The sequence below is a fragment of the Gopherus evgoodei genome, chromosome 4, assembly GCF_007399415.2.
Source record: "Gopherus evgoodei ecotype Sinaloan lineage chromosome 4, rGopEvg1_v1.p, whole genome shotgun sequence".
Lineage (NCBI taxonomy): Eukaryota > Metazoa > Chordata > Testudines > Testudinidae > Gopherus > Gopherus evgoodei.
In genome coordinates this window covers 114001151-114026116 of record NC_044325.1, presented here as the reverse complement: position 1 = coordinate 114026116, position 24966 = coordinate 114001151, and the positions used below count along the sequence as shown (strand labels likewise).

Here is a 24966-nt window from a genome sequence, read left to right as displayed (position 1 = left end):
GAGAAGAGGACAGTATAGGTGAAGGCACAATAAAGCCAGAAGGCTGCCCTGTCTTGTCTCTCTGTGTCTTTCTCTCTCTATGCTTGAGCACTGAATATGGTATCAGAAGTGAGTCAGCTCCTCCAGATAAGTGAAATCAGAAACTAACACTGAAAACAAGAACAAAGGGAAAACAATAGTCATGACAACCCACCAGATTCCCGTTCCCAGGCAGAGGAAAATAAAAGGGTCATGTTTAGCAACTGGATATTTTTTAGATCACAATGGGAAAACTATGAAATTGCAATGGAGTGGGATAAAAAGGAAAACAAAATAACTATAGCCACACTATTACCTGTAATGTGCAAAGACTGCTACCTGCTCCAACTGCATTTGGACATGTCCACACTGCATCAGACTGAAAGGACCCACGTAAAGTCCTAGAAGTGCTCCAAAAGCATTGTCAACCCACAAAAAATGTCATATGAAAGGTATGTTTTCAGTCAGTGTAATCGAGAATCTGGAGAAACAATAAGTCAGCATATTGCCAAACTGCTCAAAATAGCTAACTCATATGATTATAATAAATGAATTAATCTTTTAAGATTTGACATACGATCAACAGGGATGAAAGATGAAGGAGCTTGAATGAGAATGCTCAGGGAACCCACACTAACTCTACAAAGAGCTGTGCAAAGTTAGTGAACAAGCTCCTGTCCAAATGCAGAGCATAAATTGTGTGGACACAGAAATACTTCACCAAGTAGCTCAGGAAAGGGATGAAAATATAAGGAAAAATGCACAAAAAATGTGCAAAAGCAAATGCAAAAGTACAAAGTAGAGGAGACAAATGAAATCAAATGAATATTGATAGGTATTGTGGAGAAAAACCATGATAATAGAAAATGCCCCACATACAGAGTCATATGCAATAATTGTTGCAAGAGAAATTATTATGGCACAGCTTGCCAATAAGAAAAACAAAGGGACAAATGCACTATATTGAGGAACCAAGCAGTGACTCGGAGAATGAGATTTTGCATGTTTATGATAGTAATGCAGTGCAAAACAGCAGAAATAAATGGTTTCTAAAACTCAAACTAGCATCAGATGCAAAGACAAGGCAGCAGCACACAAATAAATAGGAAACAATGCCAGCTAGATAGTGCTGCCTCAGTGATTGTATGAAGCTGAAAAGACTACCTCAGCATTGTTCAAGAGAAGCAAGTGTAATTACAACCCAGCGAAGCCAAAATAAAATTATACAATGGCATAGGACAATGTAAATTACAAGCAGAATAGCAAGGAAAAGTATACTGTCCAAAGTTTCAGATAGTTCAAAAACACAGAAGCCACTGCTTTCAGCTAAAAAAACTGAATGTATAACCACAGTGATGCTAAACCTAAGACATACAATTCATACAAAAGTCACACAAGCAAACCAAAAAAACATAATCAGAGCAGGCAATGTCTTGTGGCCTCCCTGCAGTGAAGCTGTTAAAACATTACCAAAATGTATTCAAAGGAATGAGATGTCTTCCAGGCACAATACACCTGGAAATAGATAAAATGATTGAGCCAATACAGCATCTGCCCTGCAGAGGACCCATTGCATTAAAAGTTGGCGGGGGGGGAGAAATGGGAGCAATAAAACATATGGAAAAAAGAAGGCATCGTTGCTAAAGTCACAGAGTCATAAGTTGGATAAGCAGCACATTAGCTTTTGAGAAGCCAGGCAAACTCTGCATTTACGTAGAACCAAGCACCTTAAACAAAGCACTAAAAAAAGAGTTCACTACCAAATACCTATGTAGAAGGGTGGGACCGGGGCTCAACCCTCCCTGAGGGCGGAGGGGAGCCACACTGGCTCACCACACTCTGTCAGCCCGGGTCCCACCCCTTTGCTTCCGGACTGAGCGACAATGCAGAGTCTCCTGGGGGCTCCGGCCTTCTGCCGCAAGGCAGAGCGACAACACACAGTTAATTAGGAGCTCAGGCCTGCTGCTGCAAGGCTGAGCAACAGTATATAGTCAGTTGGGAGCTCTGGCCCTCGGTCTCGGGCTGAGCAACAACGCACAGTCAATTCGGGGCTCAGGCCCTCTGCTGCAGGGCTGAGCAACAATATACAGTTAGGCGGGAGCTCAGGCCCTCTGCTGCAGGGCTGAGCAACAATACACAGTTAGGTGGGGGCTCAGGCCCTCTGCTGCAGGACTGAGCAACAAACAAACAGTCTAGAAGCCCAGGCCCTGGGAGAGGGCAGGGCAATATGCAGTTCAGGTGTATAAAGCCCAGGCCCTGGCTCACGGCAGGGCAGCAAGCGACTCAGGGCTCCGGCCCTTCAGGAGGGGCTGAGCAAACAACCAGTCTGAATGGCCTCTTCAGGCGAGGGGGAGGGGGGGAGTCTGCCACCCTTGGAAGGGTGGCAGGGGGAACGCAGGCCCTCCCACTCCACTGCGTTCCAGCCCGGGGCCCTAGTAGCGGTTAACACTGCTGACGGTCAGTGGGGATCCTAACCGAAACACACTGACATAGGCTCAGGTGAATCTGCAGCCTGACTGGGGTCGGCTTCCCCCCGGGCCACTTCCAATCTCCCCCTCACTGGGTACCTGCCATCCGCTGGCGTCATCCGGTGGGTCCCAGACCATGGGCTCCTCAGGATACCGCACATCGGGAACTCCAGGCCATTCCTCTGTGTAACGGGTGTGGGGTGGCTCAGGCAGCTCCTCTAGATGCCAGGCGTCAGGAAGCTCAGGCAGCTCCTCTGGGTACCAAGCACGGGGCAGGTCGGGCCAGCGCTCCTTTGGGTACCGAGCACGGGGCAGGCTGGGCCTGGCGGGAGCTCAGGCACCAGCGTCTGTCCTCTCCGGCAGCCTCCCTCCAACTGAGCGCTGGGGCCAGGCTTTTATACTTCCTGTCCCACCCCTTGACTTCCGGGGGGGGCGGGGACAGGTGGGGGTGACTCCGCCCACTGCTGTGCGTTCTGGCTTGTCCCTCTCAGGCGCAGCGGGGAGTGAGGCCTCCTCACTACAACCTACTTTTGAAGAAATATTTCCTGACTTGGCAAAAGCAAAAAATATTCTTAGTACTTGATTCCAAAGATGGCTATTGGCAAGTGCTACTGTACATAAGGAAAGCGGCTACCTCTCCACATTTTGGATACCACCAGATAGATACAGCTGGCTGAGAATGCCATGTGGTATCAGACTGCAGAGCATAAGGATCCATGGGAGCAGAATCCAGGTCAAAGGAGCCCGGGACACCTGATGTTCCCACGCTGCTACCAGGAGGCCACATAGAGCCCTCTCCAAGGAGCACTGTGGAGAATAGGTACTGCAGGAAGTACTGCCCAGAAGTAGGGTTGCCTGATGTCCAGTTTTTGACTGGAATGCCCGGTCAAAAAGGGACTCTGGTGGCTCCAGTCAGCACTGCCAACTGGGCCTTTAAAGTCCAGTCAGCAGTGCTGCAGATCTAAGACAGGCTAGTTCCTACCTGTCCTGACATCAGGCTGTGCTTCGGAAGTGGCCAGCAAGTCCAGCTCCTAGGAGGCAGGGCCCACAGGGCTCCACATACTGCCCCCACCCCATGCACCGGCTCTGCACTCCCATTGGCAGGAACCATAACCAATAGGAGCTGGGTGGTGGTGCCTGCTGGCAAGAGCAGTGTACAGAGCCTCCCGGCCCCCTGCCTAGGAGCTGGACTTGTTGGCTGCATCCAGGGCACAATGAGATGGCAGGACAGGCAGGGAGCCTGCCTTAGCCCCAGTGCATTGCTGCTTGGGAGCTCCCTGAGGTAAGCCTGTACCCAAACTCTGAACCTCAACTCCCTGCCCCAGCCCTGAGCCCCCCCAAACCCAGAGCCCCCTCCTGCAGCCCAAACACCTCAACCTTGGCCCCACCCCAGAGCCTGCACCCCCAGCCTAGAGCTCATACACCCTCCTGCACCCCAACCCCATGCCCTAGTCCAGTGAAAGTGAGTGAGGGTCGGGGAGAGCAAGTCAGCGAGGGAGGGGGAATGTAGTGAACCGGGGCAGGCCCTTGGGGAAGGGGCAGGGTCTCTGGGAAGAGGTGGGGCCTCAGTGTTCTGTTTTGTGTGATTAGAAATTGGCAACCCTACCCAGAGGGCCCAGAGCAACAGCAAACTGCAGCCTTCTGATTGGTCCATGCTCACTATTTAACCCCGGAGGGAGCTCCAGGAAGTTGTCTGGGCAACCACATAGACTTCTGGCCTGCTGCGACTCCAGTTGTCACCTTGCTTACTGATCTCTGGCTTCTGACACCACCCTGACTGATCCTGACTCTGGCCTCCTGATTCCAGCCTGGTGCTATGTCTGATCTCCAGTCTCCAACCCCAGCCTGACTCTAACTCTGACTCTTGCTTATCTATCCTAGCTCTAGCAATTACTCTGCCCCTGCTCATTGACTCCTGCCTCTTGGCCATCCTTGACTTGACACCAGTCCAGCCATGACTGCTAGGCCAGACGTCCTACACCCCAGTCCCCTGCCCAGACCACGTTTCAACCCCTTCCATGGAAGCCCCTTAGCAGGATTTGGAAGGAGTGGGTCTGCCACAACCCCTTGAACCCCATGGGGACCAGAGCTGCAGGAGAGGATCACTCAACTCCAATCCAAGAACCTTGGCAGCAATCCCCAGTGGCACAGCTCCTAGCAGAAAATCAAACACTCCGTGAGCAGCTAGCATGCTTCCAGGAAGAGAAGTCTGTGTTCTTTGCTCGGGTTGGGCAACTGCCCTCTAAATAGAGTTTCTCAGTATGGCTACCCAAACGTTTTGATGGGAACTGCTGAATGTTTAGGGGGTTCCTGAAACAATCCAGTCTCATTTTCCTGCTCCGCCCTCGAATGTATCCCACTGATCAGCTTGCTAGCTGAAGAAGCACTGGTTTTGGCCTCCCCCCGAAACAGCAAGACATCCCAGTGTTAACTGATGAATGCTTTCCTGGGAGCATTTTCTGCAATTTTTGATAACCCTCATTGGGCTCACTCAGCAGAAGCCACACTATGAAGGCTCTAGGAAGGGCAAGAGCCAGCTGCCTCATATGCTGCCCAGTTCTAGAGACTCACAGCCAATGCTGAATGGAACGAGACAGCCCAACTGCCCCGGCTAGCTTAGATGCTTTTGTTGACCTCTTTATCTATATCAACAATTGGCTGCATGAACAAAATGAGGAGAAGACGGGAACTGTGCCACCACCTCACCCATATCCCAGGCTGAAAACCCCAGGCCGAACCACCAAGCAATTCAGGGTGATCTGGTCTGCCAATGATTGACCATGGAAGAAAAGGAATGGTATCAGCACAATAACGTATGCTTTTACTGTGGAGCACCAGGACATGCCCTTGCCTCTTGTCCATTGCAGATTTTGATTAGGAAGGAATCAGGAAAGCCCAGGCTGTACTGGGGAGAGCTAGCCAGGGCACAACCAGGGTACTATGCTGTGAAACTACCCCTCTGCCCCAAACCTCAAGGAAAACCTGATTCAAGACATGTGTGTGCATCCCACACTTCCAAGTACAAATAAAGTTATGTTCAATGGGCCAAGCTGATTCTCCGTCAGTGGTCCCTGATCAATTCATGAGCAGCTGATAATTTCATAGATGCTGAGGCCACTCAAGCCCTACAGATCCCCCTCTGTTTAAAACCTACATCAGTTCTCACAGAGATGATAGATGGGTGACTCCTGTCCCTGGGACTAGTTATGCAGGAAATAGTACCCTTAGCAGCCATACTTAATGGACATCGGGAGGTGCTACAATTCAATGTGATTCATTCTGCACACTTTCCCCTGATTCTTGGCATCATCTGGCTAGAGCAGCACAATCTCTGCATCTCCTGGTGAGAGAAGAGGATCAGTTTCCCCTGTGACTATTGCCAAAAGGCATGAAGGCAACCCCAATCCTCCAGTCCTGAGTTTCTGTAACCGATCAGAAGTGAACCCCAGATGGCAGCAGCCAGTCAGAAGGAACCGCTCTCAAACCTGAGTCCCCATCTCCTTCATAAGTATCAGGATTATAAAGATGTTTTTTAAAAGAAAACATCTCTGCTCAGGGACTATGACAGCCCCATAGACCTGCAACCTGGAGCAAAGTACCCTTATGGATGGATCTATGCATTGTCTGAGCCGGAACTGACAGCTCTTCCTGTGTACATTCATGAAAACCTGGCCAAGGGCTTCATCTGGCACTTCACCTCCCTACCAGAGACTCTTGTCCTTTTCAAGTAAGAAAAAAAGATGGAATGCTACACCTCTGCATAGACTATCAGTCCCTAAACCAGGTGATAGTCTAAAACCGGCATCCTCTGGCCCAATTTCAGAGTGGCTAGATCACGTGCAGTTTGCCAGAACTTTTATCAAACTGGACCTCCAAGGGGCTTACAACCTAGTACTCTTTATGGCAGGAGAAGAATGGAAGACTGCATTTTGAACCTGCTCTGGGCACTTCAGATATTTAGTAATGCCATGTGGTCTGACTAATATTCCCACAATGTTTCAACACTTCATGAACAGCGTATTTAAAGACCTCCTGGACGAGTATGTAGTTAGCTATCTCAGGAACATAGTTATGTTTTTAGACAACCCTGAACAGCATTCGTTCCATCCTATTAAGAGTACAGAAGCGCTGCTGCTATGTGAAATTGAAAAACTTACCTTTGACCAATCCTCCCAGGAATTTTGGGTTATATTCTTACCCCAGCAGGCCTTAAGATGAACTCCCCAGAAAGTAAATGCCATCTGCACCTGGGTAGTGCCCAGATCCCCCTGGGAGTTATAGCACTTCCTGTGCTTTATGAATTTTTACTGACAATTCATTCCGGGGCAAATAGTGCCCATGACTAACCTGCTCTGCAAAGCCATCAGATATGTTTGGATGCCTGAAGCTCACTATGTCTTCAAACAGCTTGAGGATGCTTTCACCTCCACTCCTATTCTAGCATATCCAGACCCTGTCCAAGCATTCATAGTGAAAGACGATGTATCCAATGTAACCATTGGAGCCTTACTATCCCAGAGGCATGGGCCACAGCAATTGCTGCACCCCTGTAAATACTCCAGAAAACTCGCCCGTATCAAATGGAATTATGAAATATTAGATAAAGAATTGCCCACCATTAAATCCACCTTTGATGAGTGGCATCATCAGCTCAAGGGAGCCCAATACCAAAGATCACATACGTTGATGGGCAGATATACATTTCACTGGGCACTCCCTACTAGAAGTGCTTCATCTCTGCCACAACATCTTGGCGGGCCACCTTAAGTCTTTCTGCACTACTTTCTGAGTCTTCTGGTGGCCTGTAGTGAGGCAGCCTGGATCCCAGGCACCCCGGAGAACGAAGAGCACAGCCGGAGGCCAGACTGGGTAGAGCTACGGAGCTCTGAGCCCGCCCCGCAAAGGGTCAAGCGCTGACCCGGAAGTATAAAGGCAGGCCCTCCGAGCTCAATGAGGACCCAGCCGTCAGAGGGGCCGGACGTCTGCGACCAAGCTCCCGCTGGGGAGGCCTGGCTGAACCTGCCTCGCGCTCGCTACCCGGAGGAGGACTGGCTGAGCCTGCCCCGCTCCAGCTGCCTGGAGGTGGAATCGAACCTGCCCCGTGCTCGCTACCCCGAGGAGGACTGGCCAGGACCACCCTGCTCCGGAGCCGAGCCTACCTTTCGCCACCTATCCCGAGGACCCACTGAGCCCTCCCGTGGACACTCACCCTGAGGAGCTGATGGTGGTTGACCCCTATGCTGACACCACGACAACTCAGGTACTCAAGGAGGGGGAAAGTGGAAGTAGCCCGGGGGTAGCCGATCCCAGTTTGGCTGCAACACTGCCAGAGCCAATGTCAGTGTGTGCGGCCAGGATCCCCACTGACACAGCAGCAGACTGCCTGCCGCTGCTAGGACCCCGGGTTGGGATGCAGTGAAGTGGGAGGGCCTGCGTCCCCCCCTGCCACCCAACAGCTGGGTGGCAGCCTCCCCCTCTCCCTGGGCCTGAGGAGGCCAAAGCCTAGAACTGTTATTGCTCAGCCCTGCTTAAAGGCCTGAGCCTATCTGACTTTGCTGTGTTTGTTGCCCCACCCTGACCTAAGGGCTGGGCCTAGAACTGTTATTGCTCAGCCCTGCTTAAAGGCCTGAGCCTATCTGACTTTGCTGTGTTTGTTGCCCCGCCCTGACCTAAGGGCTGGGCCTAGAACTGTTATTGCTCAGCCCTGCTTAAAGGCCTGAGCCTATTTGACTTTGCTGTGTTTGCTGCCCTGCCCTGAACCCAGGGCCTGGGCTGTACAGACTGAACTGCTTGCTTGGTGTAGTGAGGCGGCCTGGGTCCCAGGCACCCCGGAGAACAAAGAGCCCCTCTCTCGACAGCACACCCCCTTACATGGCCTCATATGTGAGCCAAAGCCCAGAACTTCATTGACTCTGTGACCTGTGTGCGTGCACCAAGACGCTTCGTGCTAAGACCCTCGGCACCCTAGGGCCCTGGATATTCCATGTAGACCCTGGGACTCTGTCACACTAGATTTCATAGTGGAACTCCCCGTCTTTGACAGCCACACAGTGGTCTAGACCAAATGACCAAAATGGTGCATTTCATCCCCTGTGACTACCTGCCCCCTGCTGAAACAAAGGCTCACTTCCTGATGGTGCATGTTATCCATTTTCATGGGCTTCTGATCATATCACTTTGGACCAAAGCCTGCAGTTTGTCTCATACATTTGACATGATATTCTCCAGTTATTGGACATTTGCAATTTTCCCTTCTCTGTGTACCACAACCAGCCAGAGTGGCAAATAGAGAGAGTAAATCAAGTACTAGAGCACTATCTAAGGTGCTTTGTCAACTACCATCAAGATATATGGTTCTCCCTCCTCCTTTATGCCAAGTTCTCATATAAGTATGCTGACCATGCCTCCACATGGAAGAGGTCCTTTTTTGCAAATCACAAGTTCCACCCTCACTTCCAAATAGCCTCCCCTAACCTAGCAGCCATCAACTGGATTCAATGAATTCATCATCTCCAGGAGAACCTTAAGAGCCACTTTGAAGACACAAAAAAGGACTACAAGCAGTATTCAGACTGTCAATGCCAAGAAACCACATCTTTGATAGTGGCCCAAAAGGTTTAGCTTGCAGCAAAATACCTCTATGCAAACAGGTCATCCCACAAGCTAGGGCACCAGATCCTCAGACCATTCCAGATTTGTCAGCAAATCAACCCTGTCACCTTCTAATTGCAGCTCCCATCATCCCTTAAGATACATCCTGTTTTCCATGTATCCCTCTTGAAACTTTATACAGAGAACCTCTTTCCCAACAGCTGCCCCCGCCAATCCAGATCCAAGTGCATGAGAAATATATAGTCTGTACTAGTCTCAATTCTAAACTGCAGAGCGGGAAGACTGTACTAACTCTTTGATTTTCAGGGCTGTGGACCTGAAGCACACTCCTGGGAACCAGCTGCCCACATCCGTGCTCCTGACCTGGTAAAAAGAGTTTCATCAAGACACACAAAATCTGGCAGCAACCCAGAGGAAGGGCAATAACAAAAAACCTTAGGACTAGAAGTGTGTGGATCCCACGAGAGCTGACATTCCTATATTGCCACCATGAGGCTGTGAAGAGCCACATCCAAGGAACACTGTAGCAATCAGGTGCTGCAGGAAATACTGCCCAAAGGTGTAGAATGATAGGAACCTGCAGCCTTCTGATTGGCCCATGTTCACTATTTAACCAAGGAGTGTGCTCCAGGAAATAGTCCGGGTAACCCCACAGACTTCTGCCCTAATGTGACTCCAGATCTCACCTTATTTTTTGATCTCCAGTCTCATATCAATGCCACCAGGAAGTTTTACTAACAGAACTTTCAGGGATTAGCATCATAGCATCATAGTGAGGGGGAGGGATAGCTCAGTGCTTTGAGCATTGGCCTGCTAAACCCAGCATTGTGAGTTCAGCCCTTAAGGGGACCACTTAGGGATCTGAGGCAAAATCAGTACTTGGTCCTGCTAGTGAAGGCAGAGGGCTGGACAATGACCCTTTGGAGTCCCTTCTAATTCAAGGAGACAGGTATATCTCCATTAATAAAAAAAAAAAAAGCTGAGTCTATTCTAGTGTATGAATGCAGAAAGAGCATGGTGAAAGCTGTGGCAGATCACAACCACAACTACATCTGTCTGCTAAAAAGAGCCATGGAAACAAATCTAAAACTGAATCAAAACAAAATGAAAATACAATTGACTGCAGTCTCCTACATAAGACACTTGCTGACCACCAAAAGATAAAAGTAATACTGCAGTTGTACGCACTTGAAGATATTAAATAAGTTCAGAAACTAGATTTGTAAACTATCTGACAAAAATTCTTCCAACAATCTTTCTACTGACCCCTGAGGTAACTACAAGACAGAGGTGTAGTATCTATATGGCTTCCCCAACATGATGTGGCTACTATACATATCAAATATCTGTGACTAACTGTTTCATCATAAAATACTCCAATGCCAATGAAGAGGCAACTATGCGTGGGAAGCCAGTGAGATGGGACCTGGGGCATCACTCCAACAAAAGGGACAGCAAGTAGCTTTCACATGCAGGCCATTATCACTAACAGAATAAAGATATGTTCAAATTGAAATGGAATTTCTTGCAATTGTGCTCACTTGTGAAAAATTCAACCAGTATGCAGAAGCACTGGAAAGCTTTTGGTATAAAGTAGCCATAAGCCACTGGTGAACACTTTTTTTTTAAAAGCTACTGCTAGCAGACCCAAGACACCATCAGCTACTGAAGCTGCAATGCTGTAATATAGAGGTATGCTACAAGAAAGAGACTGAAATGTACATATCTGACTTCGTATCCAAAGCGACCTCACAGCATGAAAATATTGCAACTGAAGAAGAATTTGAAATCCTCAGAAGACACAGAAAGAGCTAGAAAGCATCAACTAAATTAGTTATATACCAGTTTCATGGCAGGAGCTAGAAAGAATCCAAGAACAAACTATATATGACAAAGATGTACAAGTGCTCATGTCCAGCATTGTATAAGGATGGTCGGACACAAGGGATGAATCCCCACTGGCCTCCCAGAAACAGAGAAACTACCAAAGTGAGATGAGCTTACAAGATAATGTCATATATAAAGGCAGTTGAATAATATTGCTCAGGTAATTGAGAAAAGAAACTCTCTATGTTGTGTGGTTTGCAGAATGGCTCCAAACTACCTGTCAGAAACTACTGTAGTGACTATCATAGACCAACCAATTAGGTATTTCAACAGCCACCATATCACACACTGTTTAATTTCAGAAAACAAACCTCAGATGACCTGCGATGAGTTTGTGCAATTTAGCTGGCAATGGGAATTCAGTCATAGCCTGTCATCAGCTTATTACAGTGAGTAAGGGTATCTAGCCTATAATATATCATTTTATATATCAACAAAAATCAGAATCTGTTACCAAATGATTTCCTAACAGAAAAAAGGGCTACATTTGTTGGATAATTTATTTACAATGAATAATCTTATCAGCTTTACTGTCATACATTAGCAGTGAATGTGTCAGTATCAAGTATAAATGTTTCATTATGGTTTATGTCAATAGTTTTATTTTAAATAAGGGTGTATATTTGCTTGTGATTTACAGTTTTAATCACCATGAGAACGTATTCAAGGGTGGACCATGAATTGCTCATTTCTGTTTGCTTGGGACACCTTATTCAGTGCAAACAAAGTTGAAGAGTCCAAGCAATTCTTTTGCTAATAGTAGTTAACTTCCCTAATGAAAAACCTCAGAAAAGACCTTTTGACTTCTTTGTGTGGATTTGCCGACCATAGCATGGCAATTTCTAATTTTCTCTTTTCAAAATGATTGCATGTTTTTCAAAAAGCCATGTAAGAAGCAACAGTTGATTTGTGGCTGGCAGTAAGACCTGGGAGCCAAATGATTTTCACAGTATTTGGGCAGCAACTCCCCTTTTCTCCCTCCAAGATCAAACGCACTGCAATGTTCACTAAGAACCCACCACACTCGGAGGATAAGAAAGAATCATAATTGTGGTGTGGTTTGATTTTGCAAAATTTAAATGACTGGTTTGGGTGTTGCTAATTCAACTGGATTGAACTCAGGTCCCATTTTAAATCAATTCCCTTAAGCATCTGCAAGTTCAGAAAAATAAAAGATGATCACAACTGGAGCTGGTTTTGATTTTGTGAAACCTGAACTAAGACTAAGGATTGGTTTGAATCCATGAGCCATTTATTCAAATGTTTACATTTGAGAGGGCTTACATTAATGGGTCTTTATCCATTATATTTACATGATTGTCTGAGTGAAGTAGTTATGATACACATGGTTTTAAAGGTAACATAAACATCTTAGGTGACTTTTGTATTAAATTAGTATAATCAGTGTCTTTTATCTTTTATTTTATGTTGAAAACATGCAGAGAAAAAAAATACAGTTGAATCAAGTAGGAGAGAGTATGCCAGGCACTGGAACTACTGATCATATAACAACAGATAATGTTATATTTACTGTTATACAAGACAATGTTAATGACCAATATCTATTATTGTAGGTTTTAGAGGTTAGGTTTAGACTTAAAAAGTCAAAAAAATCTGGACTCAGTTCCACTGGCTTCAACAGAGCCAGGATAATTTACACCTACCAGTGACCTGGCCCAAACTAACTGTACATTATTTTGATGATGAGAACCTCAGTATTAAGGCTTTAGGTTTCTTGAAACATTAAAATGAGAAAAATGGAAAGTACAAGAAAGAAAAAGGAAAAGTTATCATCACCTGCCTGAACAAGTAACATTCCCTTACGCAAACAACATATTTCAGTTTCACTGCCAGCGGTAATACTGGAAGAGAGAGGGACTCAGACGGAGTACCTCTTAATTATAAGCAAGATAAGGTTTTGTAAAAACACAAAGTAAACTTCTGTTACCAAAACACTTTCAACCCTGTTTTCAGGGTTTTTTCCTTGGTAATTTATTATACCATATCTATCTAGACTCCGTATGGCCCTCCTCTCCATAGCATCTAAGCATCTGTGAGCATCTAAAATAATTTATTCTTTAACCTACACACATCACTTTAACTATCCATTTGGCTGACAAACTTTCCTTTTGCTGCAGACTCTTTAGTTGATTTGAGACTGTTACAATCAGTCAACTCTTACAGCCTGACAGTTTTTGCATTTCACTTTCCATCAGATGGAGTGAACTAAAATTTCTCCGGGCCCCTCAACCATGAGTAACAGGTTTCTGATTCCTCATTGCAGAGGAGACTGGAAACAGAGGTTTATGCAACTGGGTAAGGTGGACGTTGGCATTTCACTTGGATGTCATTTTATTGGAGAGCAAAGATTTCTTTTTGAATCAGCCAAAGGCACTTCAAAGCAGATGACATTTTGAGCTGGCATTTACAAGCCAAAATACCTGAGCACTTTATTTTTAATACACCTGCTCTTGCAGAGACTAATGTGCAGCAATTTAGTGAAACCAAGCAATACAGTGCACCGTAAAAGAGCACACTGAAGAAGAATGTGCATTCCTGTAGCCACGAAGAGTAGTGAAGAGCTAGAGCTGAAGAGGAGGTGCTGAAAAGGAAAGAGGAGCACATTATATTAATGTTCTGCCTAGCATCATCCCCAAATGACAAGCTGTGGTGGAAGGAAACCAGATCCAATCCTATTGGGGTACCTAGAATTGTTAACACCTTTCTCATCCATGTCCTTTCCCATCTGAGCTTAGGGTGCACCCAGTGGGATTTTGGCTATCTCCTGCTCAGTGAGGGAAGGGCTCTCTGTGTCCCCACCACCCCTTCTCCACCCACTAAGACAAGATCTGTCTCCAAGGCTTCAAAGTAATAGATGAATTCCACAGAAGACTAGGGCCTGATGCTGCTTTCATTTAAACTGGTGCAAAACTGGTGTAAATGAGAGAATGGGCCCTTGTGACTATTCTGTCTAGTGCTGATGTGATATGCCCTACAACCAGCATTCTTTACTTTTTTAAGCTTAGGTTTTGCCATAATTTTGCTCCCTTGCCAAGACATTGGGCCAGATTCTCCACTGGCCTACATCTTTTATAGTAATTTACACCAAGCAAAATGACTTTGCAAAGTGTGTGTAAGTCATTATCACTCTTATTTCATGGCATTTTATCCTACTTTACATATACTCAGCAGCACTATAAATGGCTAGACAAGGTGTAGGACAGGACCGAATCTGGCCCTATTGCCTGTTTCATCTTTCTCTTCTTAAGATCTCCTCCAGTCTCAGCACATTTTTCACTTCTTCCCAAGGGAAACAAGTTTTTTGCTACATCAATGTTAATAGCTTTTAGTGGCACTGAATGTCATTTCCTGAATAATAAACATCTCCGCTACCCCAGTGACATCTTTGTTTGTTTGGGAATCACTGACTTCTGTGATCTTAATTAAAATCTTGTGTTCAGGAATATTGCAGGTATAGTTTCTTAGTATTTTCTTATTCTTTGGCTCTTATCCCAATAGGGCATCAATGTCTGGAACCCTATGCTCCATGAAGCACTGACAGAATCCATTTTATTAGGATAATTTATTTTTTTTACATGCTATGATTTGAACACAAATTGTCTCCCAGGGTATAAAAATAGAGTTTCATGCTTAACTATGGGAAGTCATGCTTGTGTTTCCTAGCATACACTGATCACTAGGTTGGCCCCAATAAGGAGACCTGACTCCTGGCCATGGTGTCACAAGAGATCAAAGAGGCATCAATTGATTTCAGCCTCAACTATAGGCCAGATGGAGCTGCAGTTAGCGTGTGCATTGAAGTGCATGGAGCTATGCTGATGTAGAACAACTGTTTCTATGTGTGTCTGAGTAAACTGAAAATTCTGTTCTTGCACTGAAGTCAGTGGAGTTACTCCACATTTACACCATTGTGAGTAGAGTTTGACTCTAAATATCCAGTTGCAAAACAATGGTTCTGATTCTCTACAGCCATGTACCTCATGTAGTCATTTAAAGCTATGCAAAGCATAGGCGCCGACCCTGTGGGTGCTCCAGCCCCGAAGCACCCCTGGGGAAAAATTGGTGGGTGCTCTGCACCTACAGGCAGCTCCCCGCTCCAGCTCACCTCTGCCTCCACTCTGCCTCTGCCTCGTCCCCTGAGTGTGCCACCTCATCCTGCTTCTCCCCCCACCTCCCAATGCTTGTGCCACGAAACAGCTTTTTCACATGGCAAGCGCTGGGAGGAAGGGGGGAGGAGGAGGAATGTGGCACGCTCGGGGAAGAGACGGGGCCAGGTCAGGAATTTGGGGAGGTGTCCAATAGGAGCAAGGAGGGGGCGGAGTCGGGGTGGGGCTGGGGCTGGGGGAGTACAAGTACCCACCAGCGCCAAGGAATGTTGGTGCCTGTGATGCAAAACAGCTGTAAAACACTGCCCCAGTTAGAATGTATACATGGGTGGCAGATTTTACATTCACTTCACACTCCCTAGTCCCGATTCACCACTATATCCTTCCACTTTTAGACAGGTGTAATTTCATTGTATTCAATGAAATGATAGCGTCTTAAAACTGAAATAATGTAGTGGTGCATCTGGTCCACTTTGAACCAGTACAAATCACTGCACAAGTGGAGAATCAGACCTTAGGGTATCAGACACAGGACTGGCCCTAGTAACTAATAATATCAGAAGTTGCATGGGGCACCTAAAGGGAATGGGGCAAACAGAAATGCCAACTCTGTCACTTCTGAGCACAGCGTAAAACATGATAGATTGACTAGAACTATATGTACAACAGTAGCAGGATGCCCAATTTGACATACAGTAGATATCTTGTTCAAATATCTAAACAAGCCTAAAGTATATTTATCTAAAACATTTAACCGGTTTGAGCTGACACAAAAACTAGATGGCATTTGCCTTCTCCACATACAGAGGTATTGACATTAATTACAAGTACTGGCACAGAGTAAATTAATGTCCTATGGGCAGGAAGTCCAGGTTTTTTTCTTTTCTTTATTCCATTTTCCAGGGCTTCTGAACCATGAAGATGTAAACAACTTATTACTGACTCTTCAGATGTGATTTCATCAGACATCCTGGATGTCTTGATAGGGATCATATACCGTGCATGGTATAATAGAAAGGCTAGCATGTTGACCTTATGACTAACGCTTACGCATTTGGCCACCGTCTAGAATTCAGTCCAAAAATCTATTAGAATAAAGTTTGAAAGTGTTATTTGGTTTTGTTCATTTTAGTATAATAAAATATTCCATTAAGTACCTCCATTAGGAACCTGTATTCTTATCATTACATGAGACTGTTGTTAAAAAACAGTTTTACTAACAGCACTTAATGGAATGTAAAAGGGAGCCGAGGTGCAATGCAGTAACATGCAGAGTGTTATAATTGAAAGCATTATGATTAGGGAGAATGTGTTTCCATTTATAATTGCAAGAAGAGATTTTGAAAAAAGCCTAAGACGGGGTGGCCAACCTGAACGTGAGAAGGAGCCAGAATTTACCAATGAGCATTGCTAAAGATCCACATTAACACATCAGCAGCCCCCTGTCAGCTCCCCACCACCCCCAGTGTCTCCCACCCACCAGCAGCACTGCTGATCAGCACCTAACCCTCCATCCCTGTGCCTCCCACCCACCGCGATCAGCTGTTTTGTGGTGTGCTGATGTGCAGGATGCTGGGGGAGGGGGAGAAGGAAGAAGCGCAAGGGTACAGCAAACTCAGGGGAAGGGGCAGGAGTCTTGGGGAAAGGAATGGAGAGAGGCTGGGGCCTGGGGAAAAGCCAAGCATTGAGCAGTGAGCACCCTGTAGTACGTTGGAAAATTGGTGCCTATAGCTCCAGCCCTGGAGTTGGCGCCTATGGAAGGAGCCGCTTATTAACCTCTGAAGAGCCGCATGTGGCTCCGGAGCCACAGGTTGGCCACCCCTGGCCTAAGAGAATTAAATGCCCATTTCCCACTGAAATTCAGCCCCTAACTTCCTTAAACTCCTTTGCCTATCTCAGCTGTAAGAAATTACAGCTACTCAATATCCCAGTTGTTCAGGCAGAAGGGCTCCAGACTGGCCTGTGAGAGGTCACCAGTTTGAGTTCCACCAGACATGCTGAAGATGATACTTTCCCATTCTCCTGGAAACTTCCTCTCTCCTACAATTTACCTGTCTTCTCTCCACTTCCATATATCCTCAGCTGCATGATTTTCCTCCAGCCACCTGCAAGCTAGACACACAGTTGTGACTTCTCCTCTCTCCCTACACACATCACACATGTGATCTTTCAGCTATCCCCCACACACACTCTCTCTTTCCTTGGTGCAATAGTCCTCCCACCCCATCCCACACAATGAACACACAAACACAGGCATGCACATGGAAAGAGTGGGTACATGCACATGATGCTGACTCCTAACTCGGTCTGCGAGCTCCATTCTTGCAAACTAGCAGGAGATTGAAAATGATAAGAATCAAGCTCCAATATGCTCTCAGAGCAGGAATATCATCAAGTACACTCCTCTGCGGGCTCAGAAAAACAGAGCAAACAGATAACTGTTGCAATGTTTATGATATACCTGACAGGTGTATAACCATATCGGTGATTCTGACCAACACAATGTACTGGACTGCATTTTGGCTTTTGCCCAGTTCATCAGGGTTTTAAAGAATGCCGAAGCCCTAAATCTGAAGATTGATGGGTTTTTTTCCCCTAAGTAAAAGAAGTAAATTTTAAAATGGAAGATTTAAAAGGCACAAAGCAAGAGTCCAGAAACGTTGGCATTGTCTCTTTAAATATAAATTAATTCACATTTTTAAATGATAAATTATTAATATTGGAGGTAACAATTGTGGAAAGGATTGGCAGGTCCTCATCTGTGATCAGTGTATTAACAGATCCTGACAGATTTCTATTAACACAGAAAATACACATACAGAGCCACAGTCAACACTCTGTTACACCACTTTTAGCTGTTGTAATTCCAATGATTTGAATGGAGTTAAGCTGGAGCAAAATTGGAATAACACATTTGAGATTGAATCCTGCAAACATAATCACCCTGGTTCTCTTTTCCCTTAAACTGGTGTTAGGCTGCTTGAGTTCAGTGGAATTACTTCTGATTCAGACTGGAGCACGTGAGAGCTGATTCAGACCCATAACTGACAATGGGATGACTCAGCAGAGTATGGATGTGAATCTAGTTCAGCAGACTGCCAAAGTAAAAATATGGGGTCCAGATTTTCACAGTAACTCATCTCTGAATTTGGATCCAGCATCTAAAACAAAATGGAGGGAAATCTTGTGAAGACAATTAATTTCTCTGGTTTTCATCTCATCCCTCTTACCATTGTTGTATGATGAGTTGAGAATCCACAGGCCCCCCAGCAATCATGCAAGTGTTTCTGGGGTCTGAACTTCCAATGGGTGATGAGAGCAGTGCGGAGTGGACTGCAGTGTTTCTCACCACCCATGTCAATATGAAGGTTGGGTCAGGTTCCAACCTCAGTTAGACCCTTGTGAAATTACAGGGACAGTGGCCTGAATTTCCAGGTCACAGAGAGGCAGCTGGGGAAGCACCCAACTAATATCCCTCAATAGTCCACGATGGGGATGGGGGGCCCCGTGGGCTTACTCCCACAAGACAACAATCCTGAGTCGAGCATTAAGGTGGAAATGGGGCACTGGCAAAAGAGTGTTGGGCAGAACTGAAGATATAACCTAGCAGGGACAGAGCCTAATTTCTACTTTCAAACCTTGGCAGTAGAAATCAGCCTTTGATGGGCTCTGGAAGCCTGGAAGATAAACTCAGATCCGCACAAATGGAAAATCTGAAGAGTGTTTGGATCCAGAGTCCAGGGTTTGGACCAATCTTTAATATAATCAGGATCAAGCATGGATAAAAACAGCTCAAATCTCCCCAGGAAGATGCATAATGCTTGTTGTCTATGCAGCATGGAGAAATTCTCACTGTAAGTGCTCACATAGTACCTGTCCTTTAGGGCTATAGGTTGCTTCATATCACAAAAAGAATATTCACATGATGAGGCACCAAATTGTTTCTCAAGCAAGGAGGATCTCCCATGCTGAAATGTTGCATCCTCTTGAAGACTAAGGAAGAACTGGTTTTCACCAGAGAGGAAATTGGTATAATTTACAGTAACTAGAAACATATAAGGTGACTTGCCTGTCATTCAAAAAACCATCAAGTGACTCAAAAGATCTTTGACTATTTTTTCAGGATCTGCTGTTAATGGGACAGGAATTGTTCTACTGCCATTCATGTTATGTTCTTTTATTAGCCAGAACCTTTAGAAAAATAATACTCCTCCCAAAATGCAAACATGCTTGGTCAGTCCTTGAGAAAAAAAGAGCATCCTCTGTTTATCCCCCAAACCCCACCTTCCCAGTCCCTGTGAAACAATCTGGGAGCAAAGCCAAAGTTTCCTGCTATATAAGACCCAGATATTGCAGGTGAACTATTTCTCCTGACCAACATCTGACTCAGTGTCCTTGTGCCAAACTCCACTCAGGATGGGGTTTGGTCAGGGGATACGAGTCTCCATATGGGCCTTTATGTTAGGTGTCTGCTGTGCCCAACAACAAGGTAAGAACCCATTCAAGTTTCATTTTGCTCTGAGAAAAGAAAAGACAAAGTCTAATTTAATTGGCTCTATATGGATATAGTTTAAACAGTTTTATTTCTTTTACTTTGCAAACCTTCCAAATGGTTGAAGTTAAATGAGATTTCTTTGTGTCTTTTTATTTTTGTACTATTTCCATTAAATATTTAATGTTTGTGTATTAACTGGACTGATTTAATTTCATCTTGCCTCAAGCCAGTACAATTAACAACATTTGGATGAAGATAGCTTTGAAGATCAAAACAAAATAATAACTATCCATCTCTTGAAATGTCGTGATTTCACTATCATTTTAAAATGGTTTAAAGCATTTTATTTTTGATGAGTTTTCCACTAGGAATGTTGATAAATCTTACATTTTTATGTAATCATAAATGTAAAAATTACCCTATACTTGATCAGACCCATGGTCCATCAATTCCAGTATCCTATTAATCACACTCTCCAGTACCAGATGCTTCAGAGGCGGGTGCAAGAAACCCTGCACTAGACAGTCATGGGGTAACCTGCACCCAAAGAAAGTTTTCCTTCTCACTCGCAATTGTTAGAGGTGGTCTCAAACTCTGAAACATGAGAGTTTATATCCTTTTCAAATTATTTATGTCTGTTAGTATCTGTTATTATAACTCTAGTTATTCTTGTGATCCATATAAGCTCTTGGATTCAGCGATATTATGGTAATGAGTTCCCCTGCCTAACTGTGTGTTGTCGAATTTGCCACTTTTCATCTGAGTTTCAAATTTGCCACTTATATTTGCCAATTTATATTGATTCTTCCTTTGGTTTTTTTTGTATAATCAGACAGGGTGAACTGAAGTACCTGATCTACCTTCTCTATGTCATTCATCATTTTGTATGCTTTGTTATTATGATGTTACATTAATTAGAACAAATCCCAAAAGCCCTTACTCATGTGAGTAGTCCTATTAAATGTAAAGATTATTTGCATGAGTAAGGGCTTGCAGAATTGCTCCTATTCGTATAGCATAATTGTTGCCACTTCTTGAGAAATGTTCCCATAATCCTTTGTGCTAATGTAAATTTTCTCTTTTTTGTTCACCATTCTCTTAACACTGTCAAGTGTAAATATCATGATTTTCAGTGAATTTTGTTTTTCATAAAAGTAAGGGCAGGCAGCAAATTGAGTCAGGCATAACATGGAGCAAGCAAGAATTGCACAAGCTTTTATTTAGAGTTCTGCACCTCAGCACTGATCCTTTGCTATTCTGGCCCAGGGCCTCTTCTTTGGGCAGAAAAAGTTATTTCTACTGGATAATGATAACCTGACAGGTGGCTTTGTGATATGAATAGGTAGAGACTAGACTGAGGCCACCAAATTCCTTTTCTCTTGCATCCTACTGTTATGCAAGTGTCTCTTTCTCACATTCTCTGAGTAGAATGACTACTGCTTGGTTAGAAAATTTTAAGGAAGGTGGATTCCTGCCACTACCACCACCCACAAACTTTCTATACTGATTTTTTTTCTTATTTTTCTGCAGCAATTATTGCTAATACTCCATCTGGAACAGTGAACTTCATCCCACCACTGACAACAAGCCCAGTAATAACATGTAAGTTAAGCAAATAGTCTCAAAAATTCCTCCATCTTTCTGAAGTACTGATGAGAAAGTTAAAATAAACAGGGAAACAGACTGCTTAATTAAAAAAATGGGTAGATCAGTGGTGCAAGGAACAAATAGCTGGATAAACATGATATGATGGCAAAACAGTGAGTTGATTGATAGGTAGGCAGACATATGATAGATAAGTAGAAACACAGAAACATAGATAGGTTGGTACATTATAAATGGCAGACAGTGGATGGGTGGAAGAACAGAGATGGGTTAAATAAGTAGGTGGATAGATGACAAATTGATTATGTATAGTGTTACAATTGATAAAAGAACAGAAAATAAATGGAAGGGGACAGAGCAATGAATAAACTAAAGAAATGAAGGCTTGGGCAGACTGATATAATACTATTCACGTTAAGTCAGGGAATTGCCAGTAAATTCTTAAAATGAGTTTTCAATCCACAGCCTTCAACCCTGCTCACAATGACCGCGTATGCAGTACGTGGGGCAATTTCCACTTCAAGACTTTTGATGGGGACATCTTTTACTTCCCTGGGCTCTGCAATTATGTCTTTGCATCCCACTGCAATGCTGCCTATGAGGATTTCAACATCCAGATCAGGCGCGCTGTGGTGAATAATGCTCCTACTATCAACCATATCACCATGAAGCTCGATGGGGTAGTTTTTGAAATGGCAAAGAACTTTCTTGTTGTCAATGGCAACAGGTAGGTTTAGATATATCACTGTGTGTGCTGAACATAGCTGTTTCCTCAAACCAGGCATATATTTCAGCACTTTCTTAGAAAAACTTCTATGCATTTTGATAAACCATGTAACTTTAACCATACAATCATCTCACCATTCTTCTGTTAAGATGTCATGCTATAAAGATGGGCCCAAACCAGAATGCCAGATCAAAATACCCCTGAACTTTGAGGAAGCTTGAATCCAGATCCAGGTCCATATTTTTTTGTGGCTTGGGTCCATCTTTTCTTTAAACTGATTTTTCTTCCACAATACTGCATTGTCGAAGAACCCACATGGACACCTGATAACACAAGCAACCTTTCCTTCTTATTCTGCATGGCATAGCAAATACTTAGTATCTCTGATGCTTTTTTTCTCCAGGGTTCAGCTGCCTTACAGCCAGTCTGGAATCACGGTTGAGAGAAGCAGCACGTATACGAAAGTGATTGCCAAAATAGGCCTGGTTTTCATGTGGAATGAAGATGACAGCATCCTGGTAAGAATAAATTCTAGATGCTTCAGAGAATAGGAAACAGTCTATTAAAACATTTAGACTCAAATTTTTTGACTGGCTTAAGAATTTGTTTGGGCACCAGATTGGACGCACTGATTCCATTACTTGGCATATGCAAATCAAGTAGGTAAAGGTGTACAAAAGAAAAGCTGCTTAAATATTTGACCATAAGCCTAAATCTTTAGAGGTAGTATGAAGATATATGGTTAGTCCCTGGATATACTTGCCTCAGCAGTTTGGGAGCTGCTGTTTCCCACTGCTGATTATTTCTCCCATTACAGAGCTATGTTTGCATTCATGCATTCCTGAAGAAAGCAACTGTGCTGTGTTCCTAGTGGAAATCAGGCCTCCCACTTAAAATGAGAAAAAGCACTTCATTAACATAATAGCATCATTACATCAAGTGCCACTCACCTCCTCACATTTTATTTTCCAGTAGAATTCCACTGTCATAGGACTTCAGTGTCACAGTGGATTTGATTTTCTTTCTGAAGAAAAAAATAGATAATAAAAAGGCTGGATATATTGCAGATATTGCAGTGAAAACCAGTTCTGCATAAATAACTTGGATTCCATGAATCAGAAATCATATCCAAACCTAGTCCATGTTCTATCAGCCAGGTTTGAATTGGTCTGCTAACATCTACACAACACTGATGAAAATTATGTAGGTGTAGCAGGCACAGCTGCTTGCACTGATTTTGAATACATTGTGGAATGTGTATACTAACTTCAACCAACTTTTCCCCCATCATTTTAGCTGGAACTGAGTGACAAATATGCCAATTATACCTGTGGGCTTTGTGGGGACTTCAATGGTATTCCAACTTACAATGAGTTCTTTTCAAACAGTAAGTTTTAAAAATAATGACAGACCTTTGGTTTCTAGTGGCTTCAATTTCTACACCATCCATTTTTTGTGTTCTCTTGGTTATAAGTCTTCAGCAGGCCTCTCTTCCAACCTGCTGAAAGATTTGCTGAGAACATCAGCACATTTAGATCTTTAGTAACTTGAATTATATATGTATTCATGTATATCATTTGTCTATTTATTTCATTTGTTAGCCAGTTAGATGTGGGCTAAATACTGATTTTCAATCATGATTAAATATAGAAATACATCCACAGACCAAAAGACAATAACAATACCAAGCAAAGCAATCACAACAATTTCTGGTCAAGAGTGTTCTATTTAAACATGCTCCAAGATGTCACCTCTAAATTATATTGATATAATTTTATATATAAACTACATTTGCCAAGCCATACACATCTTTGTCTATAATTAACATGCAAGATCAACACAACATCTCAATCCTGAGTTGCCTGAGCCTATTCCACAGTGTAAGTCTAGATTTGCCTACTGATTTACATGATCTTTACATTACCTTCTCCCATCCTATCTTTCTGACTTTATCACTCCCTCCTCTCTATATATTCTTCCAATTAGCTGGCTATAGGCCTCTATCCATCTCTTTTTTCCCACTGTCAGTATCACCATTTTGTTTACAAAGCTTTTAGGCAATTTATTCAAATCTCATCTTTTCTCCTAAATTCTGTCTCACAATAGTTCTCTTCTATTCCAAACCTGTCTAAAACTTCCTTTTCTGTTATCTAACTACGAGGTCATCTAACCTGGAATGAGTTTGTCATTTTCCAACACAAATTCCAGTTTGCATGTTCCTAAAATTGTTTTCTGATATAAGGATGATGTTATTCAAAGTAAATTGAGTTCTATTGTGTCACTGTGTTAATTTTGTCTATGGTGCATCAGTGTTAATTTTGTCAACATGCCAAATGTAACGTCTACATGAAAGAACTCAAAGAGAACCAACTCCATTAAAAATCCTATATATTATTCATGTATTTATTGCAGATGCCAAGCTCACTGCCATGCAGTTTGGAAATATGCAAAAGATGGATGGGCCAACAGAAGTCTGTGAAGATCCTACATCATCCTCCCTAAACAACTGCACGGGCAATATTGTAAGGATCTTTTTGTTTATTCATGTGTCTTTCATTTAAATGTATCCACTCTTTTCTCCTGTTTCAGGATGGACACGTGGAGAAAATAATGAAGGAATTGGAGGTAGAAGTAGAATACAAGATGTCATTAAAGAATAATTTTAACAAATGGATAACAGTATTAAAAACTGATCCTCTCTATTTAGAGGAATTTGTGGATTTAATAAATTGTTCTGTTTTGTTTTCTCTCTAGGATGACATTTGCCATAAAGTATTGACTGGCCCTGCATTTTCAGAATGTAATACACTAGTTGAGGTTAGCGAGTACATTAAGTCTTGTGAACAAGACTTGTGCCGGTGTGACCAGTCTAAGAATGCCTTCTGTATTTGTAACACCTTCGGTGAATACTCCCGGCAGTGTGCCCATGCCGGTGGAAGACCTCTGAACTGGAGAACCCCACAACTGTGTCGTAAGTGTCTCTAGAACTCACCTTCACCTGTGCTTGCCATTTAGTCAGTGACAAAT

The 24966-nt window shown here is 43.9% G+C and overlaps 1 protein-coding gene across 1 annotated transcript in view; it reads left to right on the top strand.

The window, feature by feature from the left end:
- Positions 1-19528: 19528 nt before the first annotated feature.
- LOC115651181 (mucin-5B-like) overlaps positions 19529-24966 on the top strand; it is a 53211-nt gene continuing 47773 nt past the window's right edge. The window contains exons 1-7 of the mRNA XM_030562139.1: positions 19529-19601; positions 21138-21209; positions 21678-21939; positions 22343-22457; positions 23236-23326; positions 24352-24461; positions 24694-24910. Of these exons, the coding sequence (XP_030417999.1) occupies positions 19529-19601; positions 21138-21209; positions 21678-21939; positions 22343-22457; positions 23236-23326; positions 24352-24461; positions 24694-24910 (940 nt within the window). The remainder of the gene's footprint in view (positions 19602-21137; positions 21210-21677; positions 21940-22342; positions 22458-23235; positions 23327-24351; positions 24462-24693; positions 24911-24966) is intronic.